Source organism: Artemia franciscana, unplaced genomic scaffold, assembly GCF_032884065.1.
Source record: "Artemia franciscana unplaced genomic scaffold, ASM3288406v1 PGA_scaffold_23, whole genome shotgun sequence".
In the NCBI taxonomy this organism is placed as follows: domain Eukaryota; kingdom Metazoa; phylum Arthropoda; class Branchiopoda; order Anostraca; family Artemiidae; genus Artemia; species Artemia franciscana.
The window spans coordinates 2598659-2623936 of NW_027062649.1; the positions used below are offsets into that span (position 1 = coordinate 2598659).

The 25278-nt window shown below is 37.2% G+C and overlaps 1 protein-coding gene across 1 annotated transcript in view; it reads left to right on the forward strand.

Moving 5' to 3' along the window:
• Positions 1-921: 921 nt before the first annotated feature.
• LOC136041435 (ethanolamine-phosphate phospho-lyase-like) overlaps positions 922-25278 on the forward strand; it is a 64517-nt gene continuing 40160 nt past the window's right edge. The window contains exons 1-2 of the mRNA XM_065726104.1: positions 922-1171; positions 18634-18752. Of these exons, the coding sequence (XP_065582176.1) occupies positions 1113-1171; positions 18634-18752 (178 nt within the window). The 5' untranslated portion in view covers positions 922-1112. The remainder of the gene's footprint in view (positions 1172-18633; positions 18753-25278) is intronic.

Genomic DNA, 25278 nt, shown 5'->3' on the forward strand with positions numbered 1-25278 from the left:
CTTTAATGTGTGCTACCAGGCATCCCGATGCCGAGATTTTCCAGATTTATACTTTCTTTTTCAGATGGAATATTGGACAATTGGATATTTCTTTGCGGTATTCACAAAATAAATTGTGTAGTACTACTTGGCAATAAGCAACAACCCAAAAAATGGTATAGGAGGGGGTTAACCCCAAATTTGTTTATTATTTAAACTTTGAAATACGGGTTACAAGCAATAAAATATGGTAAAACAAATGTAGTTGAATGTCTTTAAGCAAATTGAATAAATCCCGAAATTAAAGGCGTGTGAGCTGTTAATTGATTTGATTTTACCCCTTAATTATTTAAAGAGCCAAACCAAAATTTTTCAGTTAACAATTTTCATGACATATCTATAGAAACAATACTGACAGAGGCTGGATAAGAAACCTCTGCTTTAATTCGCTAAGAAATTACCGGTATATGGTGAACACGTCTCCTCTGCTGCAAATATTATCATAGCAATGGGTGAAATTATATAGTGCAGCCAAGTAACATAGTAGAAAAAACATAATTTAGGAGAACATTATTCAAAGAATGACAGATACTGACACTAACAAATGTCACTGTTACCAGAGAGTGCTGAGTTACCTAAATTAACCACCCAATAAACATACTATTTTTTTTAAAGTTAAGCTTGTCTGACTCCAGTCAAGTTTGCGCTGGCTTTACGACTGACATGCATCCTTGGGGCAATTTACAATTTACACAGATCACTGCGTACATATTTCAAAGAAGCATTAAAAATCTTTTAAAATTTTCATACCCTATAATTCAAAAACTGAGATCTCATCTTCTTTTAAGTTTTAAGTTAATTTTGTTGCGCAGGAACAACTCACAATTTGGCTCATTGCCAATAATAATTTCCTTTTTAGGACGGCCGAAAACATGTTTAGTCACAACAGTGCAATAAGATGACGCAAAAAATTTTAATCTCTACGTAAGTGTTACCTCATGAGATGAAACAAATATACACAGAAGCAATATTATTGGAACCGTTCAAATTGTTTTGCTTCTTTTGACAGTTTCGTCAGTTAAATCAAGAGATAATCATCTATTAAATTCTGATACAGAATAAGCTGGGTTGCTATGGATAGAGAACACATTTCTAAAGACAAAACCATCCTTCTCAGACAGAAATATATTGGGTGAGTTTTGGCATGATTGTTTAAGCCCATAGCTGAGGGAAAAGTCGCTTAGGCTAGAGTAAAATCTCAGATGATAATCGTTTTACTATTTGAAAAAGTAGTAGCCTTGCCCAGTGTAAAATGAGCAAAACTTTCAAGGATGAATCCACAGCATAAACTAGGCCTAGGCTATGTGAATTTACATGACAGCACAGAAATCAGATTGAGTTAAAAACTAGTATGCCATAGATTTTTGAGTGTAAGCCTCCCCTTGTAAAATGTTTTAACTAAGATTATTTTGAATAATATCAAATAGCCTAGGCTAGCCTAAAAATTGTTTTCAGTAAAATTCTAGTTGATTGACCTTTTGCTGTCTTGGAAAGTTGTTGGGTTAGGGAATTGAAATTTTCAGGGGTAGGTCTACCAAAAAAAGTACATCCTGGGAAAGTATTTTGAGGTTCCTAACTATACCCCTCCCCCTCCTCTATATAATGTGGCTGTTTGTGCATTACAGCTTATATTTTGGTCAAATTTGATCCTATATTACTATTAAAAGTGTAAATCCTTGCTTACCTTAGAAAAAGTCAACTTTTCACTGTTTTTTAAGCTACTATACTCCATAATTAGATCACCAACATTGAACAACAATTATTACCTTTTATGGTATAATTCAGACTAGAATGTAGGCATTTAAACAAACCCCATGTTTTGAAATGTCTTATCTTAAAAGGCCTTTAAACAGGGGTAAATAGAGATGAGAACTTTGAACTTGAGGGGCTTCTCACTCAAAATTACAATTAGGTGCATTGTAAGTGCAGCTATATGTGATTACTATGGTGCTACAACACAGCAGTTGCCCAAATAAAAACTTCAACAATTTTGTTATTCAAGAATTAGTTTTTATAATATGGCAACTCTGCAAGTCTTCTGTTCTTGCTTAGTTAAATAATTTTTTTTGTCTCTTATTGGCTTTTCAGGTTTATTTTTATTTCTTTAGATTTCTTGTGTGTTCAAGGGCATATGCAAGTTTTGTTGGGGGAAGGAGGGATAAAAAAAGTGCTAAACAAAGAAATAATTTGTTTTTATGTATTTTTGTTACCTTTTACAAGTAAAAAAAAAACAATTGGGGTGGGGTTAAAACTTGGCAGGCAACCTGTGGGGACAGCTTTAGTAGTTTCTATGTTAAATGTGTGTCTATAACATCTATTTTTTAAATCATAATGGCATAGAGAAAGTCCATTTGTTCAAGAAGGCTCAATAATGATTTTTAGAAACCTGAAGAGAGGCAAAACAGAAATCTGAGACCAGTGGCATCAATTACAGGAGAAACAAGGGAACCATCCCCCCCCCCTCTAGATTTTCTTAAATTTTCCTTGAAAATGCCTTTATTTGTGTTTTCTTTGAAAAAGAACAACAAACCCCCCCTGCTGTATTTTCAAAATGTATTTTACACCCCTCTAAATTTTATGATTTGACACTGTCTTAGATGGGACCTCTCTATTCAACAAACACAAAGAAGACTTATGAACAACTCACAGATTTGTTAGCAGTCTTTAATAATATTTCTGTTATTATAAATTTTTCACAAATAAATTAAAATTAAGAATGTTGAAATTTGCTTTACAAATAGGATAATTCTTGTTCATTTTATGTTTGATGTTCTTTCTTTGTTTTCTCTTGAATAATCTGTTTTTATGGCACTTGGTATTAACCCAAGTGCCCCAGATGGTTGAATCAGGGAAATGACTATTTCTAATTTAATCTGGTCTGGTCCCTGATATGCATGCCAAATTTCATTGTCCTAGCTTATCTGGAAGTGCCTAAACTAGTAAAACTGAGACAGACTGACCTGCAGACAAATTTGCAATTGCAAGTTTTGTTGGTCAGTCTGTCTCAGTTTCTCAGATAAGCTAGGACAATGAAATTTGGCATGCATATCAGGGACCAGACCAGATTAAATTAGAAATAGTCATTTCCCTGATTCAACCATCTGGGGAGAGTGGGGGGACAGTTAATTCAGAAAAAATAAAAAAAGGTATTTTTAACTTACCACTGGGTGATCAGATCTTGAGGAAATTTGATATTTAGAAGGAACTTATGTCTCAGAGCTCTTATTTTAAATCCTGACCAGATCTGGTGACATTGGGGAGAGTTGGAGAAGGAAGCCTGAAATCATGGAAAACACTTAGAGTGGAGAGATCAGGATGAAACTTGGTGGGCAGAATAAGCAAATGTCATAGATAGGTGATTGACATAATCAGACTGGATCCACCCTCTTTGAGGGAGTTGGGGTAGGGGTCCAGTGCTTTGGTGAGTTTGGTGCTTCTGGACATGCTATGATGATGAAACTTGGTAGGTGTGTCAGGGACCTGTACAAATTGACTTGATAGTTGTTTTCCCTGATTTGACCATCTGGGGGGCTGAAGGAAGAGGAAAAATTAGAAAAAATGAGGTATTTTTAACTTATGACTGAGTGATCAGATTTTAATGAATTTTGATATTTAGAAGGACCTTGTGTCTCTGAGCTCGTATTTTAAATCCTGACTGGCATTGAGCCTCTGATTTTCCTTTTAAATCAATCTATTGATTCTTAGAATTTTTCTAGAGCCCAAGCTATATGAGCTCTTGGCTCTTAGCTCTTCTGACCTTGTCACAAGTGCCATATGAGCTCTTATCTCTTGTTTTTTATTTCTGCTCATTTTTAAAATCATGCTGAAAATCATCCCACACATGAAGGGACTACTGAGCCATTGACAGCAGGCCAAAGAGGAGCAGCTTTTAAATATGCACTTTACTTAGTGGTATACACATTAAGAAAAAGAGAGACACCATTTGCTGTCAAGTCAATACTATTTCTTGATTCTTTTTTTGGAGGCTTTAAATGATAACAAAAGTTTGTTGTTAACCTCTGTACATAACTTAGAGAAGTACATAGCATAACTTAGCACATAGGTGTACATAATAATAGAGCACTTAGAGAGGTGTAAACAAAAAATTAAAAGTGGTGGTACATGCTTTCTCTGAAATTTTTTACCATCATAAGAATGAGTAGTCTAAATGTAATTAAATAAAACAAAACAAGTTCTTTTTAGCTGAAAGTAAGGAGCAACATTAAAACTTAAAACAAACAATTATTAGTCCATATATGAGGGAGTTTACCCCCTTGTCAATACTGTGCCCTTAACACTAAAGTTCAAATTTTGTTCAAATTCTTTAAAAATGACCCCTGAATCACAAAGGCCGTTTAATTAGAATACATAGCTCTTTTGAAAGTACTAAAAAATAATTTAGCATAAAGAGCAAGATATTGACGAGGGATTGAACCCTCTAATATACATAATCATTTTTGTTTGTTTTAATGTTTCTCCTTACTTCTCTGTTTCTCCTAGCTTATCTGGAAGTGCCAAAACTAGTAAAACTTGGACAGACAGACCAACAGAATTTGCAATTGCTATATGTCTCTTGGCTAATACCAAGTGCCATAAAAACAGATTATTCAAGTGAAAACAAAGAAGTAACATTAAACTCAAAATGAACAAGAATTATCCTATTTGTAAAGCAAATTTTAGCATTCTTATTTTTAATATATTTGTGAAAAATTTATAATGACGGAAATATCATTAAAGACTGCTAACAAATCCATAAGTTGTTCATAAGTCTTCTTTGTGTTTGTTGAATTGAGAGGTCCCATCTAAGACAGTGTCAGATCACACAATTTAGAGGGGTGTAAAATGCGTTTTGAAAATACAGTGGGGGGGATTTTTCATTCTTTTTCAAAGAAAACACAAATAAACGCATTTTCAATGAAAGTATGAAAAAAATGTAGAGTAGGGTTGTGGGGCGGTTCCCTTGTCCCTCCTGTAATTGATACCACTGGTCTCAGATTTCTGTTTTGCCTCTCTTTCTAAAAGTCAGTATTGAACAAATTGACTTTCTTTATGCTGTTATGATTAAAAAAATAGATGTTATTGACACACATTTAACATAGAAACTACCAAAGCCATACCTACAGTTTGGCTACCAAGTTTCAACCCTGCCCCCAATTTTTTATTTGACTTGTAAAAAGTAAAAAAAATACATATAAACAAATTGTTCCTTTGTTTAGTACTTTTTTCACCCCTCCTCCCCCCAACAAAAACTTGCATATGCCCCTGAACACACAAGAAATCTGAATAAATAAAGACAAACCTGAAAAGCCAACAAGAGACAAAAAAAAATTATTTAACTAAGCAAGAACAGAAGACTTGCAGGGTTGCCATATTATAAAAACTAATTCTTGAATAACAAAATTGTTGAAGTTTTTATTTGGGCAACTGCTGTGTTGTAGCACCATAGTAATCACATATAGCTGCACTTACAATGCACCTAATTGTAATTTTGAGTGAGAAATCCCTTAAGTTCAAAGTTCTCATCTGTATTTACCCCTGTTTAAAGGCCTTTAAAGATAAGACATTTCAAAACATGGGGTTCGTTCAAATGCCTACATTCCAGTTTTAACTATACCGTAAAAGGTAATAATTGTTGTTCAATGTTGGTTATCTAATTATGGAAGCAAGGATTTAGACTTTTAATAGTAATATAGGGTCAAATTTGACCAAAATATAAGCTGTAATGCAAACAAAACTGCATTATATAGAGGAGGGGGAGGGGTATAGTTAGGGACCTCAAAATACTTTACCAGGATGTACTTTTTTCTGTAGACCTACCCCTGAAAATTTGAATTCCCTAATCTAACAATTTTCCAAGATAGCAAGAAGTCAATCAACTAGAATTTTACCATTGTTTTCTTAATGTTTCCTTAAGAAAATAGTGCAACAAAAAGTTAAGCGAAAGCCCTTAACCAGTAAAGGATGTAATATTATATGCAGGTTTTTTGTGAAAGAGGCTCCCAAATTTAACAAGATATGTCGGTATTTTAATGAAAATGGTTTCTGTAAGCACAGAAAAAAGTGTCGTTTTTTACATATATGTCCGCGCTTTATTTCGAAAACTTGCAGTAATAATGAGTGTAATTTTGACCACGTTGATTTATGTTGTGTTTTATCATGTACGGAAAAAGAATGTGTTTTCGCGCATGCGTGTTGCGGTACATCAAAAAGACGTAGCTCCAATCACACCAATCGACAGGAAAATACTTTTCTGGATCCGAACCCGGCATCAAAAAACTTAATTGGATGGGGGTTACGAATTCAAAAACATCGCGATTACACCTTTTGCGGACCTCCGTGGCCCCCCTTACCAACAATCCCTCCCGTACATCAACATACCCCCAACCAAGCGTGTGTTGCGCCTTCTCGGTCGGTCGGAATGTTTTTCCCGGATCCGCTACCTCAGCAGCATCAACTTTTCTACCCCCCACAAAAGATAACGTCTCCGAGCCCCCCGACAGTGTTTCAAATCCCCGTACCTCCCCCCTCCTGTCCACCCTCACAGCCCCCAATGGCGAGGACACAATTTCTTTCGTTTCAGCCGAAATTCCAGTACTGAATAAATTTGAGCCCCTGGTTGGTATGGGTAATCCTGATGACAGCCTCACCCACCAGGGAAATAACATATTCTTACAAAGACCTACAACAAGAACATCAAACACCACTAAGGTAAAGTATTATAATTCTGATGTTTTTTCCTTCCCTAGGTTTATTTACGCAAATGCTGAAAGTTTAAATTTTGATAAAGTGGCTGAGTTAGAAAGTCTAGCTCAGGCAACAAAGGCATCTGTCCTAATGGTTTCTGAAGTTCATCGACAAAACCCAGAACTCCTGAAAATAGGTGGTTTTGATGAGTTTATAAAAATACGACCTGATGACCATCCACTGGGGAAAAAAGGTGGCGGAGTTCTTATTTATGCCCATGAAATTTTTAAAGCAGCTAGACTTGATGTCCCTTTTTTAACTGAGTACGACGAAATAATGTGGGTCATTCTAAAACCACGACGTCTCCCCCGGAAATTCACTGGTATTGCTCTCTGCGTGTATTATTACTCGCCGGGTCAGACGAGTGAATACCGCCAAGCATTCGTAGAAAAGCTACAGCTCAGTTCGGATTTTGTTTTGGGCAAATACCCATCTTGCGGAATTTTCATGATGGGCGATGCCAATGAATTAAAGCTCCATCACCTGGACGCCGGAATCGGCCTGAAGCAGCTCGTCAATTTTCCCACAACCAAAGGTGGCACCTCCCTTGACCGAATTTCCACAAATATGCACGAATTTTACAACATACCTACGACCAGGGCTCCAATTGGAGGAAGTTACCACTTTTCTCTTGAACTTAACCCCACCTGTTCCATTAAAATCGATTACACTACAACTGTAACTATCAGTCGACCAATCACAAGTGAGGGACTTCTGACTTTTGGCCAATGGTTAAGCTGCGAGAAATGGGAAAAATTCCAAGATGCTAAAAGTAGCAACGAAAAAGCTACTATTTTCCAAGAAGCTTTGCTTCATAATTACAAGGCCTGTTTTCCTGAGAAGTCAACAAAACGTTTCTCGTCAGATCGACCATATATTACACAAGAAGTTAAGAAAATGGTAATGGAAAAGAGATGGCTTTTCCGTCAAGGTAATACCCAACAAGCCAACAGGTTGAAAAACAAACTAAGAAAAGTCACTCGAAAACACGCGAACAAATATGTAGAACGTAAAGTTAATCATCTGTTCGAGTCCAAACCAAGCCAGTGGTACAACCGAATCAAAAGGATGACGGGCAAGGTGGAAAAAGGAGTCGATTTTGGCATTGATGAAGATGACGTCGTAACAGCCAACTCCCTTAATAAACATCTGGGTAACATTGTGCAATCCCTCCCGCCTTTGCTGAGCGTGGGAATACCCACCCCTCCTCCTGAGTCTTTTGATTTCCCTTTGATATCAGAGTCCCAGGTGTTTTTCAAATTAAAAAGGCTTAAAAGAACAAGCATTACCCCTGTAGATATTCCCATTGATCTCATCAAAGCATTTCCAGATTATCTTAGTGGCCCCCTAACACTCCTTTTTAATCAGGTGACAAAAACAGGTGAGTATCCATCAATTTGGAAAAATGGGTTCATTACACCAATACCAAAAAAAGATGCGCCCAATGATTTTTCGGGTGTCCGACCGATCACTATGACACCCATTTTTAGCAAAGTGTATGAAAGTTTTGTTGCAGCATGGCTGAAAGACCGTATTCTGGACAAAATTGATCCAAGGCAGTTTGGAAATATGCCAAACACATCTACATCTCATTACTTAGTAAGTATAATTGACAGTATTTTGCAAAAACTCGATGAACCAGATTCTTGGATTAATCTTATTGCAATAGATCTAAGAAAAGCTTTTGATTTAATTTGCCACAAAATTCTTGTAAAAAAAAACTTCTTGGACTAGGTGTAGATTCATTCCTTGTACGTTTAATTGCTAGTTTTCTTTCTGGTAGATGTCAACGGACAAAATATAAGTCCACCTACTCCGACCCACTGCCCATTTTTTGTGGAGTTCCCCAAGGTACCCTCTTGGGACCACTTTTGTTTCTTGTTATAATAAATGATTTGGCAACAACACTGGACGATCGCTGGAAGTATGTCGACGATCTGTCGCTCATTGAATGTTGTCGGAAAAACCTACCAAGCAGAGCAGGTTCATTAATGAAAGATATATGTCAAGAGGCAAAGGTGGACAAAATGACTGTCAACTTTGATAAATCTGTAATTTTAACATTTTCTTTTTTAAAATCTGCGCCAGTTTTTAATCCACCTATTCCCAGCGCCAGTCACGTGACCGAAATTAAACTGCTCGGCGTCCATATCACTTCAGATCTGAAGTGGAATAAACATGTTGATGGCATGTTAAAAAAAGCTAATTTGGCCATCAGGTCTCTAAAGTTGTTGGCTCGCCATGGAATCCCTGCACCACACCTCCTACGCATCTATTTCTCTTTTATACGTTCCACACTTGAATACTGTTGCCCTGTATGGCATTTCGGGCTGACTAGGGAACAGTCGGACCGGGTTGAGAGGGTGCAATACCGTGCCCTCCTAGTAATCTCAAAAGCCCCAAAAATACCGTACATATCCCTCCTTAATCAGTTTCAACTTCAAACCCTTCAATCTCGTCGTTTAAAACTAGCCCTATCCTTTGGTAATAAAATTTTGTCCAGCCCTATACACCGAAATATCCTTCCTCCCCAACATCAACCGGCACGGGTAAGGCCACTCAGGGCCGTTGCAGAGCCTGTACCAAAACTTCAACCTGTGACTGTGTCACATGCTCGTTATGAGCTTAGTTTTGTGCCCTCGTTTGTTAAGTTGTTTAATGCTGGATCGACTTTTTAATCCGGATTATTGTTGTTAATTGTATTATTATAATTTTGTGTATATTTGTTGACTTATTTTCGTGTGTATGTGACAATTATTATTGTTAATTGTATATATTATTAATTTTGTGAATGTTAATTTTGACTTGTAGACGAATTTTTGTGTGTGTATGACAATAAAAACGAATAATCGGCTCTGTCCGTCGAATGTTTTTTAAATAAAATGAATTTGAATTGAATTGAATGTACTACTGGTCTCCAAGGCTTATACCAATTTTAATCAATGCTCTTCAAATATAACAATTTTTGCCTTCTTAACAGTGCCCTAACCCTAAACAAGGTCAGATAGCCTATAGCCATAGGATGTACAGACAAGTTTGATGATTTTGATTAATGAGGGTCATTGGGGATAATAGAGTTCAGTAAAGCTTCTGACAAGCTACTTTTTCTGTCTTGGAAAGGAGTTAATTTAGGCTAATAAAACTTTTAGAGATATATATCTACAGAGTATGTCTTGGGAAGGTATTTTAAAGTACCTAGATCTAGTCCTTGGAAAAATTTTTGCAGTCATATTATTGCCTTACAAATAAAGTTGCAAATATTGCAATAAGAAACTATTCCAATTTTTAATAAATACAGTTAGTGAAATGAATGAACCTTTTTAGCTTGTAAAATGTTAGCTTTTATCACACAGTCTTGGCTGAACTTTTTGTTAAGAAGTAATGATGCCAAGGCTATTTTAAAAAAATGGATTTTTAACCAAGAACTTTTATTGCGTGTTATTGTTTATTATTTTCTTTGCTGAAGACAGCCCTTAGATATAGAATCGAAATATTCAAATAGGTTTTATTGGTTCACTGTCTTGGGGAAAAAAGTCCTCATTATTCTCTCTTCTGTATTTGTATTTACTAACACTCTGACTCCGCATCCGAGTTTCCCACAACAGTGTTACAATAAGGAATTAGGTGCCACTTTAGGCCCATATAAAGGCTTTAAATTGGATTTGTAAGTCAAATAATATTATTTTTGGAAAGAATATTTAAATAGTTGTCTATTTGAGTATTGAGTGTCTATTTGACACTAATTGACACAGTGTGTATTGAGTGTCTATTTGGACAAGGTAGGACACCTTGTCCCTATTTAAGTCTTGTTATACATACTGCCATCTCTAATGAATTGTCAAATAGAATGTAGGCAGTCTAAAAAAGGTACCTAAGAATTATTTTCATTGAGGGTAAAGTCTCTTATATCTTCTTTCTTTGGTGAGCCAATCAGGTCACACTCAAGGAAAGGAGAACAAAAATTCTTTTGCATTTCACTAACAATGCCCTCTATAACCCCCAAATAAATCATCTTTTCCCTAGTCAACTCCTCCCCCATTCTGCCGTGTGCCCCTTGCTCTGTTTCAACAAGTATCCCTCTTTTCAACTGTTGTCAATTGTCAACTGAAAGGCCTAGAAGAACTTTTATCCTGCACATAGTTAATACATTAAATAAGTGAGCCTCTTTACCTAACAATTGTTTAATTTTCTTTTTTTTTGCAAATTTTAAGCCTTCTTTTTATCTTTTTAAGGAAATTGTGTTTTGTATATTTTTGTCACTAGACTAAATTGTCCTTGTCATTCGATTATTATGTTCCCTTTTAATTTCTTGAGTTTCAATTATTTTTTGCATTTTTACAACCTTTTTTGGCATTTTCATAATTTTTTCTGGTTTATGTCTTTTTTTGTGCTTTGGTGCTGATTTGCACCAAAGTTCAAATCTGGCCCACTTGGGCTTGTGATACCCATTTTTGGATATAAAGTTGTATCTTAAATGATAGAATCTTTTCCAAGTTTACCCCAAAGTACAACAAGCATTGATGCTTACTGCTATTGGTAATAATAATAAAGTCATTTTTTTTCAATTTTCATCAGTTTTTGCAAATCCTGCTTTCTATGGAAATTAATTTATTGCTGGCATCTTCTGTGTTGCAAAATAAGTCACAATATGGTCATTCAAATGTAACACTTGATAAAATTATCAGATGCAATAAAAATATACCTGATGTTGATTTTTTTTTCAATTAAGTCATATTCAATCACATGGTAGAACTCATTACAATTGTACTACTCAAGGGTCTTAAGGAGAGTTGTTCAGGGTTCTTTTCTAAAGTGTTCTATTGGTCTTTTTTTTGATTTGTCAAGTACTATAGAGCTTTGTTTGATTGTATTTCAATCTTCAGTCATCTGTCTTGACGTATGGTAATTGCTACATCAAAGGCAACTAGATGCAGCTTGTGGACCATGGGCTGGCCACCCCTGTTTTAAACCATATAAGCAGGGAGGGGTTAAAGTATTGGCTTCAAATTGCCTTCCTAGTCTGAATGGGGGCTATACACTCATCCCTGACAGTTTCATTTACCTACTACTATTACTACTACAAATAACTCACTGCAGCACCAAGCCGTCTGAGGCCAACACTGCTACGCACACTCCTCCTCCAACCTGATCTATTCAACGCTAATCTATTCAAATCTATTCAAATTTCTCCGGAAAACATCTGGTAAATTTTCATCTGCTTTTCGGAGTGCCCATGCTTCAGAGCCATATTTGACTGCTGTCATCACTGTAGCTTCCAATATTCTAATCTTGGTTTGCAGACTTATCTTTCTATTCTTCAACATCTTCACTGCTCCCACTGTCTTTACTAATAATACTACCAAGGTAAGTGAAGCTGCCAACCTGATCAATCTTTTTGTTACCCAACATCACCTTTTCATCTTCACCTATTCCTAGCCTTAGTGAAACTTAGTCTTCTTCACATTAATTTTCAAGCCTATTCTAGCACCCTGAACTTGCAAAACCTCTAAAAATTCATTCATTTTGCTCACACTTTCATCTAATATGCTTAAATCATCAGCATAATCTAAGTCCAGGAGCGTTTTCCTCCCCATTTGATTCCGTGGTCTCCAATTGCCTTTCCTGTGCTCCTTAAGACGAAGTCCATCAAAATGATCCTTATAAAGGGGGATAGAACACAATCCTGCTTAACTCCTGATTTAATACAAAACCAGTTGCTAACCTCATTTCCTACTTTAACCACAGCAGTATTATTCTCGTACATAGCACAAATCACTCAGTGTATTTTTTCTGGTATACCATATAAGGATAAGACCTTTGCTAACGCTCTTCTATCAACAGAATCGAAAGCTTGCTCATAATCGATATAAAAGAGGACCAAAGGTGTTTGACAACGAAGGGTCTTCTCAATTATTAACCTAAGAGTGAAAACTTGGTCTACATATACTCTACCTTTTCTAAAACCACACTGTTCTTCCCTTAAAACTTTGTCTACAGCATCTCTCAGTCTAAAAAGTATCATATTATTAAGTAATATGCTACCTACAGAGACCAGACTAATGCCTCGATAATTACGACACTCACTCTTGTCACCTTTCTTATACGGTGGTTTAATTAAGGTTTTCCTAAAATCATTAGGTTCTTCCCCCTTTTCAAAATCATATTCATAATCTTCAGTAGCTTAGTCCTAACCTCAGAGCCACCATATTTAAGAAACTCATTTATCACACTATCAGCACCTGGAGGCTTATTATTTTTTAATCCTTTTAGTACTGACACTAATTCTTCCTCATTAAACAAATCTTCCTTCACATCAAAGGTATCACAAAATTTTTCGTATTTCATCTATATCTTTTCCTGCAACTGTATCTGGGTTTAGCACATTCTCAAAATGTTCCACCCATCTTTCTTTAACTTTTTCCTTATTACTAATTTTGGCCCCATTTCTATCTTTAACTGGGACAAGTCTGGATTGACTACTCCCTTTCAATTTATTAACATGCCAGTATAATATTTTACTATTATGCCATCTAGCTGCATCTTCCAGATTCTCAGCAATTTTATCCGTGGCCTCCACTTCACATATCCTTAGTTCATATTTTAATGCTTTCTCCACTTTCTTTACATTCCTTTTGTTTTCATACGACCTATCACTCAGATAATCCTTGTACAAAACCCTTCTATTCTCTATTAAACCTAAAGCTTTTACTAATATTCCTAGTTGCAGTCTTAGCACTCTTCCCTAAGACACTATCAGCAACTTCACAAATTGTTTTTCTAAAATTATTCCATCCATCTTCCACGTTGTCAAATTTTAAACTCTCAAGTTTAGTATTCAACTGTTCCTGGAAGGTTTTTCTCAAATTCTCATCCTGGAGTCTACCAACATCAAAACTTTCCGGGAGGTAGTTACCCTTCCGAATTTTCAACTTTAAATTAACCTTAGACACTACTAGATGGTGATCCTTACTTTTAACATCAATAACAGCACTCCTGTACACCCTAGTATCTTGTATTGATCCTGCTAGTCTTCGGTTGACAATAACATAATCAATAAGGTTTGCTGTCTTACCATCACGTGAATACCATATCAACTTATGGGCCATTTTGTGACCAAACACTGTATTGGTTATAACTAGGTTGTTATACCTACAAAATTGTAAAAGTCTATCTAGGCTAGGATACCATCTATCCCTATTTCTACCAACCTGGGCGTTAAAATCTCCTTGCAAAAACACCATATTTGTACCTGGTACCCTGTCTATTTGCTCCTGTAACTGTAAGTAAAATTCATCTGAGTCACTAGTATACCCATCAGTTGGTTCAACAGGGGCATATACTACTATAACTGATAGGCTAAACTTTTTAGTCATAAAATGAGCAGCTTCCTTATTCATCATGAGCCCTACTCCCTGTCTATGTACCCCATCCTTCCTGTCTGAGTAAACATATTCTATGTCACCTTTATTTCATGCTTCCTACCCCTGGGATATGAGTTTCTGAAACTCCTAATAAATCCAGTTCAAACAGTCTGAATTCGTCAGTCAAAATGTCAATGTGATAGTCATTAGTTAACGTCGTAACTTTCCAAGATCCAATTTTCATGTTCTTTTAATCTTTGAAATTATGTTGGCCTCAGGAAAAGCAATGATCCTGGGTACCAGTGCACGACGGGGACCAACATATCTTCTCAAGTCTACACCGAAGCGCTTAAGCCGGCTTATAACCAGATAGCAAGAAGTCCCTGGGACCTCCAGTAAGTTGGAGGCTTTGTGCAATCCTGGGCCTATCTTGGTCACAACATGGTTTTCAGCAGTTGGCAATGCTCTTCTATCAACAAGAGTCGGAATCCTGCACAGACAGTCCCAAACCTATTACCTCCGACTCATTATATATTCATGTCTACAAATATTATGCTACTACGGGGAGGCAACCCATAGTAGATAAATTAGCCAGGAAGAGGTTTTTCATCCCGAAAACGCCCATCAAAGCAAACGAAGCCCAGAAAAAAATCCAATAATCAGATCCCGTGTGAGTGCTGTATGGTTTGTTAGGCTATGATTTCCTCAACGGGCGCCACTCCTCAAGTGGGAAAAGTTGATGACAAGTTTCCCAGTCTTGCAGGTACCCCAAAAGATTAAGGCAGCCCTTTATAGAGGCCGTTGTCCATAGATCTGGATCTTACGTCCTGCTGCAGTTTTCCTCCTATAGAGGATCCTCCCACGATGGTGTTTTGCATCACCATGCAATTTAACCCATTACTGGGAGAAGGTTTGTAACTCATGGGACATGTGGACACGCCAGTGGGCCCTGTTGAGTGTACATTTGAGGGACTTTTTTCCTCCTCCACCTGTATTTATGACCCCAGGAGAGGGTGCCCCAGGTTCTATTATGGACCCCGTGGGACAAGGTCCTTCTTGGTCTGTGCCTCCTATGGAGGTACTCTACACATCTGTAGGGCATTCCCCTATCTGTTGTCCTCTACCAAAACCTAGCATGATTATCTAATAATTAACTAACTAATCCAACTAGTAAATAGTTGCAGTAAATTGCAACTTCACTTTTAATTTAGACTATAAAGTAAAGGATAAAGATAACATTTACAAGGTTTGTTGTCCTCTGCCAAAACCTAGCATGCAAACTAATCACTAACTAACTAATGCAACTAATTAATAGTTTTGATAAATTGCAACTTTCCTTTTAATTTATGCCCTAAAATAAAGAAAAACGAAAACACTAAAATGCTCTATTGTCTTTTACCAAAACCTAGCATGTTAACTAATAATTAACTAGTAAATAGCCAATTTGGCCTGATTGAAACACCTCACAAGCCATACCTTATAAAAAACACCTTAGAGAATTTAAATTAGCAATTGAAACAATGCTAATAATACAGAAGTAGACCTAAATATCCAATTTGGCCTGTTTGAAACATCTCTAAAGCCACATCTTGTAGAAAACACCTTTGAGATTTTAAATTAAGAAGAATACTTATTAGACACAATGCTAGTAATACAGAAGTAGACCTAAATAGCCAATTTGGCCGGTTTGAAACGTCCCACAAGCCACACATTATAGAAAACACTTTAGAGAATTTAATTTAAGAAGAATACTTATTAGAAGCAAAAATAGTAATACATAAGTATACCTAAATAGCCAATTTGGCCTGTTTGAAACATCCAACAAGCCACACCTTATAAAAAACGCCTTAGAGAGTTTAAATTAAGAAGAATACTTATTAGAAACAATGCTAGTAATACAGAATTGACCTAAATCGCCAATTTGGCCTGTTTGAAACATCTCACAGGCCACACCTTATAGAAAACACCTTAGAGAATTTAAATTAAGAAGAATACTTATTAGAAACAATGCTAGTAATACAGAAGTAGACTGTATAAAACCTTTGACGTATCTGAATAAGACACTCTCTGATGCCACAAGAAACATTATCTTTATTGAAAACAGTGGGTATTTGATAAGACTATAACTTATTCTACTAGTCTCATTCTGGATCCTCTGGGACATAGCCAATTTTTTTTATTTTTATTTCTAGTATGGAGATTAAAGCCATTTTTGGCAACAAAACTTAAATAGAGGGATGGTGAAACTGGTTGAAAGTAAGCTTTGGGGAAAAGAATTACTACTAGCTTCTCAACACAAGCGGATTCAATAAAGATAGATCAGCTTTGGGAATCAAGTTGAAACAAGGTCATGCAAGGGAGATTCAAATTTGGAGTTGGGGGGGGGGGGCTAAACACACTAAAGCTCCAATCGCCCTAAATGCTTTTTCTCTGTGAGCCCCTGTTGAAATTAGAAATGTTATGTACCAACGTAAATAAAATGACAATATGTGACACAAGTTATCAGAATGACCTATGGAGAATAGCTTAGGTTATAAGGCTATATCTTTCAGGAAGTGTTAAGCAGGCCAAGTGGACCTCATGTTTTAACTTTGGGCTGGGGGCAGTGGAGATGGTACCTAAAATGAATCTTTGGTGATCCACCAGAAATCTTTTGCTCTATAAGCTTCCAAGGAACCCATTCTCCATTCGTACTTCAGTAACAAGATAATTTAAAGCCATTATGTGTTGCCAGGTGATCGAAATCGAATATTTCCAATATTATGGGAACTAAAAAATTCTAACCTGAGCAACTTAAAGTTTCATGTTGTTTTTTTTTGGGAGGGGGGGGCAAATGGGCCTTAAGTCTTTACTTAAGGGGTTGGGATAAGAGAGGAATGGTCTAAAAGCTTAGTCTCTATTTTGGGAAAATCCGTGGAGATCAATTTGAAATTTTAAGGAGTACTAGGGGGGGGGGGGCAAGTGGATCTTGAACTTTTATTTGAGAGGGGGACAATACTAGAGGGGGGCTTAGTTTTTTTCTTATCCATCTAGATGTTCCTTTTAAAATAATTTTACACCCACTTCATCCCCTTATTTTTAACAACCCTTGACTTCCATTGCCTTTAAAAATTGTTTTGCTTCATGATAATTTGTATTAAAAATTAGGGGATATATAGGGGACTTTACCCTCATTGAAGATAATCCTTTGGCACCTTTTTTAGAATGTCTCTATTCTTCCTGACATTTTACTGGAGATACCAGGATACCAAAAAGGAAAGGCATACCCAAGATTGGGTGGACAAATGAGAGGAAAATTTTAAAAGTACATTTAAATTTTTAAAACTACTTTTCAAATTTTTAACAGTTAGATTGTCAACAAATTTCCATCTATCATACAAGTCAACACCAAGGTTATCTATCATTGTGAGAAATTCAGGTGGATAAATTCAGTTGAGGGAATCATAAAATACATTAAGGTATATGACAACATTTGTTCTATGAAGAAAGACAAAATTATTTTTGTTAAAAATGGGGTCAACTTGAAATTTATGAAAATAGATCTTCTACCAATCTATTGTGATTAATTCAATCAAATGCTTTTTGTATGTCCACTGCAATAATATTTAGCCAGGTATTAGGTTATTCAGTTGTGCTACATATTGTGTGCATAAGTTGAACAAGATAGTGGGTAGTGGATATAGAGCATAAGTTTTTGAATTGCTTCTGGTCAACATTGGGGATTATCTTTGCTTTGAGCCACTTAGATAAACAGCATTTGTATAATTTGGAGGAAATGAGAGTACCTCTAATTGGTTGGACACCATAAAAATATTGCTTGTTACCTTTCTGTTCATGTGAAAATATTGCTCAGTCAGAGGAGTTATAAGACCTAATTTCTAACAATTTTGAGAATTTACCAGTGAGGGAAGTTTCATCAAAAAGTAAAGATAAAGATTTGGAAGTATTGTCTGCAGAGGATTTAGCTAGTTCAATCGGAATGTCAAGTGGACAAGTGTTGCCCTTTCTACGATTCATAATTTTCGAATTCCTGTCTTAGGGCTATTTAAATGGTAAAATTTAGAGAATTCAAATAATGAAGAGTGCCTAGAATGAGGGAAGAGAGACCTGATACTATTGAGGAAAATAATTTGTTCAGGTCATTTGCTTTATCTGAGGGCTCTTTGTGGGGATGATGATCAACACAATTTTGGTTTTCCCACAGTTTGTTTTCTTTATTCTGCTATACCGATGGTTTGACTTGGTTGAAAAAAAGTTATTGACTTGATACTAATAATATCAAGAAACTGATTCATGTATTTCTTTTTTATGTGTTTGTGCTGCAAGTCAGCTTCGGACGTTTTACCATGCTTAAGTAGCCTAGATTTACTTTCATTCTAATTGCTTGTTTAGTTGACTTGTGATGTAAAGTGTGTTGTTAAAACCTGTTTTTACTTTTTCTCAGGGAAGGCGTCTATGTATTTTGTTTTAATAAAATTGATATTTCCAGACCTTCATGCAAGCTATTCTTCAAGTCGGATCCAATCAAAATAGTTCGGGCAAGTGGTCAGTATATGTTTTCAGAAACTGGTGAGAGGTACTTGGACTGCATTAATAATGTTGCACATGGTAAGTTCTATATAAGCTTTGTTTCTTTGGTCTTTTTTCTGAATGGTAATAAATAACCATACAGTCGCCTACAACTGCAGCTGCAGTTTACTGAATTAATACTCTAATAGCTATGAGTGCACTGATAATCATAAACCTCTGGTCATTTTAGTACCCAATAAACAGACACAATGGCCCTCTAATCAGTCTGATTATATTTATGGGTAAGTCCTGAGTGTTTAGCTTCAAGTTACTTTAAAACTCAGCTTGGGGCTACAACTCAGGTTACTCAGTTGCTGTAAACTCAATTTACTCAGTTGCTGTAAACTCAGTTTACTCAGTTGTTGCAAACTCAGTTTACTCAGTTGCTGTAAACTCAATTTACTCAGTTGCTGTAAACTCAGTTTACTCAGTTGCTGTAAACTCAGTTTACTCAGTTGCTGTAAACTCAATTTACTCAGTTGCTGTTAACTCAGTTTACTCAGTTGCTGTAAACTCAGTTTACAGCAACTGACAGATCAGTAATGCTAAAGTGACTTGATAATATGAATATAATCTGTTTTGGATATTCTAGTCCCCTTTTATGTGTGGAAATCCATCAAACAGATGGATTTGGGGTGACACCCTGCATGAAAAAAAGAAATTTATTCTTAAGCTATATACAATATCTAGTAGCTTTTGTTGATTTATTCCTGGCTATCAACAACTAATTAACCCTTGGATCTAGTTTGTTAAACTGGGATAATTTGTTCTTTGCATAAAAAACAAGGTCCTTTGGATCAAAACAATTTTTTTTATACATCTTTGTACAATCGAAATTCTAACTAAGTAAAATACTCTACACTTTTCTCTACAATTAATTGAGAGACTGTTGTTCTAAATTAGTGATTTATGTTTAAGTTTGGGTCATTTTGCCGAATTTTCTTCTGAAAAAAAATAAGATATCTACCGCTGGAGACTACTAGAGGTACAGCTAAATAAGAATAATCCAATCCTATCGCCTTTCCCCAAAAAGCATTTTTCTAAGATTTATCATAGAATTCGTTCTGGCTCAAATGGGCTAAATTTTCAGGCGTTTTCATATCAGTTCCCTAATTCAAGTGGCAAAGTTCCTCCTTCCCCCCTTTGCAGGTCTTGTAATGTTAAAAATGAAACAATTGACCATTACCTATTTGAATGTAATATGCTGACGTCCGCACAATTTACTCTGCAATGGAAGCTGTTAGAAGGCTTCAAACACCACAAAATCTCACTATCAGCCAAGATTCTAGCTGACCATACCTGCACACAGAGCTCAGAAATCACTGTTTATCGTCTTATATTTCAACTCTTAGAATCAAAAGATCTCCTGAAAGGAATCTGGGCAGATTCAAAATAAATAAGGAAAAACCAACTCAGTAGCTCTGTCCATCTCACAGAGTGAGTAAAAAGGAAAAGGGCTGAATAGTCTCGACTGAAAAGCCTGTGTTTGCTGAAATAGAAGAAGAATAAAGAAGATACTCTTGAACAAAATATCAATTCAATCCTAAGTTCAATAGTGTGTGACTAGCCTATCTATTTTGGAAGATATATTCATTAACTCTTCCAAATAAAATAAAAAATCTCACTTCTTTGGGCCCTTAACATTATCATTAATGAGGGAGAGGGGACTGTCCTTAGATCAAGGTTCAGACTTTCAAGGCCAGATACCTTCAAACCAACTATTGTCCATTTGTGAGGGGGGGGGGGATGGTGGTACCATATATCTTGTCAACTGTCTTTCAACTTATCCTTCCTTCCCTTTGTCCTCCAGCTTGACAATATTATGAAATATCTCAATTCTAGTTCGACATTCTTCTGTCAGATACCTTCTTGTTTCTACAGTAACAATCTAGTACTTTTGGCATAATGTAGATTTAGCCCTCCTTCTGTGGGAAAGTTGTTTCCCAAAATCTGTAATTCATGTTATGGCTTCTGTAAACAATCTTGTCGTAAACCTTCTCTAGTGCTATTTTATTGACTAAAATATTAAGTCAATATAGGGTTAAACTTGGAGAGTGATTCCTTTGCTTTCTCTTATCCTACCTTGCAATGTCAATTTTGCTCGGCTCTCTCATTAATCCAACTTTTCACCACTGCCTTCTAGCAGCCCTGAGAAAGGGGATGAAAGATTTTGAACCATAGCATCTCATCGATGTTCCTTTTATGCATAGTACTTTTGGCATAATGTAGATTTAGCCCTCCTTCTGTGGGAAAGTTGTTTCCCAAAATCTATAATTCATGTTATGGCTTCTGTAAACAATCTTGTCGTAAACCTTCTCTAGTGCTATTTTATTGACTAAAATATTTAGTCAATATAGGGTTAAACTTGGAGAGTGATTCCTTTGCTTTCTCTTATCCTACCTTGCAATGTCAATTTTGTTCGGCTGTCTCATTAATCCAACTTTTCACCACTGCCTTCTAGCAGCCCTGAGAAAGGGGATGAAAGATTTTGAACCATAGCATCTCATCGATGTTCCAGCCTTGGCTGCTTCATATATCATCTCATTACCTTCTACTCCAGGTTGTTCTCTGACCCACATACAGGTAGTTTGATTTCCTTTGGATGTCAAGCTATTCAAGGCTTCAAAGCAATCTCTGCTGGCTCTTTGCTCTTTATCTTTGCCGGCTCTTTACCCTCTATTCCAGATTGTTCTTTGACCCACATACAAGTAATTGGATTTCCTCTCAGTGTCAAGCTATTCAAGGCTTCATAGCAATTCAACTCTCTCTTTTGTCATCTCTTTGCATTCTGAAAAGCCTTTAGGACAGTCTTCATGACAGTCTTCAAGCCACCCATTTCATTTCAAACATTTTAGCCTGAAAAACTGTAGCAAATTCTCCCAGGTAATATAAAAATTAATTGGCTCCTTGTCTACATTGGGAGTATTTGGTTATATTGTGGTCCATACATGCTCTGATCCTGGATTTTCCATCAAATTAAAAACCATCAGTAAAACACTGTCGCGTTTCTTTACCTCGTTATGAGTAGAGAGGTCTCCTCCTCCGACCTTACCCTTAATCTTCCGTCCGACGATCCATGGCTCCTGGACCGTCGCTAAAAGTGTCCGCGTTTTTTGCCAGTGACCTCTCGAGATTATAAGAGGCTGCTTAGCCGTGAGGCAGATAGATCTGCCAGCATTCTAGCCCTGCATCACTTTTATGCTTGCTACATCTCAAAATAGCTGGAGTTAGAAGCTCTCGCTCTGTCCTTTGCTGACGTGGACTCTACTGGCTTCTTGTGGAGTACTTTAAGGAGTGTGTGCTCCCTCAGTCTTGTGGGGAGTCAGAAATTCCATTTCTCCCCTTCAGTGACAAAGTCAACGTCAATTACCTCTTGGAAATAAAAATTTCCTTGACGGCAATCCTGATAACTTAAGTTTTTATGGCACTTGGCATTTTCCAAGTGACATATAGCATTCGCAATTTCTGTAAGTCGTGTCTGTATGTCCTGGTTTTGCTAGTTTGGGCACTTTCAGATAAGCTAAGACGATGAAATTTGGCAGGAGTATCAGGGAACAGACCAGATTATATTATAAATAGTTGTTTCCCTGATTTGACCATCTGTGGGGAAGTGGGGGAACGGTTAATCCGGAAAAAATAGAGAAAATGAGGTATTTTCAACTTACGAACGGGTGATCGGATCTTAATGAAATTTGATATTTAGAAAGATATTGTGTCTCAGAGCTTTTTAAATTCGACTGGATCCTGTGACGTTGGGGGGAGTTGGAGGGGGAAACCTGAAATCTTGGAAAACCCTTAGAGTGGAGGGATTGGAATGAAACTTTATGGGAAAAATAAGCATAAGTCCTAGATACGTGATTGACACAACCGGAACGGATCCAATCTCTTTTAGGGAGTTAGGGGGGGGGGATTAATTCTCAAAGAATAGAAAAATGAGCTATTTTTAACTTGCGAAGGAGTGATCGGATCTTAATGAAATTTGATATTTAGAAGGACCTCGTAACTCAGATCATTTGCTTTAAATTGCTACTGGATTTAGTGTCATTGGGACGAGTTGGGGGGGGGGGACCGGAAATCTTGGAAAACTCTTAGAGTGGAGAGATGGGGATGAATCTTAGTGGGAAGAATAAGTACAAGTCCTAGATACGTGATTGACATAAACGGACTGAATCTGCTCTCTTTGGGGCAGTTGGGGGGTGTTAACTCGGAAAAATTAGAAAATTGAGGTAATTTTAACTTACGAACGCGTGACCGGATCTTAACGAAATTTTATATTTAGAAGAAAATCATATCTCAGAGCTCTTATTTCAAATCGTGAAAAGATCTGGTGACATTGGGGGAGTTTGAGGGAGAAACCAGAAATCTTGGAAAACGCTTAGAGTGGAGAGATCTGGATGAAACTTGGTGGTTAGAATAAGTAAATATCGTAGATACTTGATTCTTGTAACCGGACTAGATCTGCTCTCTTTGAGGGAGTTAGGGGTGGGGTCCAGTGCTTTGGCGACTTTGGTGCTTCTGGACGTGCTAGAACGATGAAAATTGGTAGGCGTGTTGGGCACCTGCACAAGTTGACTTGATAAAGTCGTTTTCCCTGATTTGATGATCTGGGGCCTGAAGAAAGATGAAAAATTAGAAAAAATGAGGTATTTTGAACTTACGAGTGGGTAATCGGATCTTAATGAATTTTGATATTTAGAAGGACCTCGTGTCTCAGAGCTCTTATATTAAATCCCGTCCAATATTAAGCCTCTGATTTTCCTTTTAAATCAATCTATTGATTCTTATAATTTTGCTAGAGCTCATGCCATATGAGCTCTTGATTCTTCCGACCTCGTCACAAGTGCCATATGAGCTCTTAGTTCTTGTTTCCTTAGTGCGGAAACGATTGCAGGCCACTAAACAACCCTATCAGCTTCTCCGGCAACACAAAATTTGGATCCGAAATGTAGAAATTCCTTTTTGGAGGTGTGTTTCATGGTGTGAGGGTAACATAACCCTGCTCCAACCCATTCTCTAGCTCTTTAATCCATGATCATTCTGGTACCTTACTTTAAGTATTTTTTCTCTCAATTTTGTGGAGGCCACATTAAGCCCAAGTCCAAGCTGCCTTCCATGATCTTGGCCTCAATGATCACCATTAAAAGAACAATATCATCTTCTTTGAGGGGCTGCTAGTCACTCTCACTCACCCTTACGGGCATCAATCTGGTTGCTTCCGCAAATCTCCTCTTTTCTTTCGGTGCCCCAGAAGCATCTTTCCTACTCCTCTCAATCTTTGGGCACTGTTGTGCCAGGGTAACCTCTGGGATCTTATTTTGGGACAGAATGGTTCTGTCTCTCTTTTTCCCCTTTGGTTGACATGGGCTAATAGCCAGGGAAATGTGTCTATGTTCCAATTCAGGCGTTCTCTCCTCAGGCGCCCTGGTATGGGGAGATGTATCCTGCGGGCTATCCACGCTTGTCCTTCTGGCTTCTATTTTCTTCCTCCGGTTAGGTTTTTTTTAGCTGGGGCTCCTCCTTGTGCTCATCATTTTGGTCTATCTACGGTTTTGGCTTGTTTTGTTCTGGGTGAAAGTGGAAACTTAGTCATATGCTTGTGTCAGCCTCAGACTTCTTTGAATTCTCTGCTATTTCTGGCTATATATATATATATATATATATATATATATATATATATATATATATATATATATATATATATATATATATATATATATATATATCTTGATCTTGGTTTCTAATCCCCTGTCCAAGACCCTCATGTACAGCAAAGCAGTTCCAGACTTGGACCAGAGTGTGGTCTTGGAGGAACCTCCCACGTGTAACCTCAGCCATCCCTTCTGATTTGCCATCCAGTGTTTATTGGTTGCGGTGAACACAAGACTATTCACCGACTGACGGCTCAACCGCCTGAGTGGTGAGCTCAAGGCCCGGCCCTAAGGTTGAGACCGGTATAAACAGCGGCTTTGAAAATGGAAAAATCTAGCTTTATTCCCAGTAACATTTTATTTAATCCTAATCTGGGAGTTCATTGTGGTTTATGTCCCTTTATGACTCGCATCCACTTCCATCATTCCATACCTCGACAGTGTTTCTCTTTCAACGCGTCAATAGCCAACCCAGGCCGGGAAATGCTCAGAATTGGGAATTGGCTTAAGTTGGCTGTATCGGGCCCCTATGCGAGGACATGAGGGTGGTCCTGTCCCTGAGAGACGACGACGGTACAGAGATGAAAATGGCAGAGGTACCAATATCTCTTTCATCCGCCTCTTGATCTCTCTGTCGCATTCCACTATTTCTACCTCCCGACCAAGTATCCTTTCCGTCATTCTCCGCCACCCGCGGCTACAGGCTTGTGATTACACCAGACAGTTTCCGGGCACCGACACCAGTCCCAGACCTTTAAACTTAGATTGGAAAGGTTGTTAATAAAGCTCGCTTGTATACTGACGACAGTGTGAAAGAACCCTGGTAAAGTGATCACACTATCATACCTTCACTGTCGCTGTTCCCCTGAAACCGTGACAAGTCATCCACAAAACTATCTTGAACATCAACGACAGCA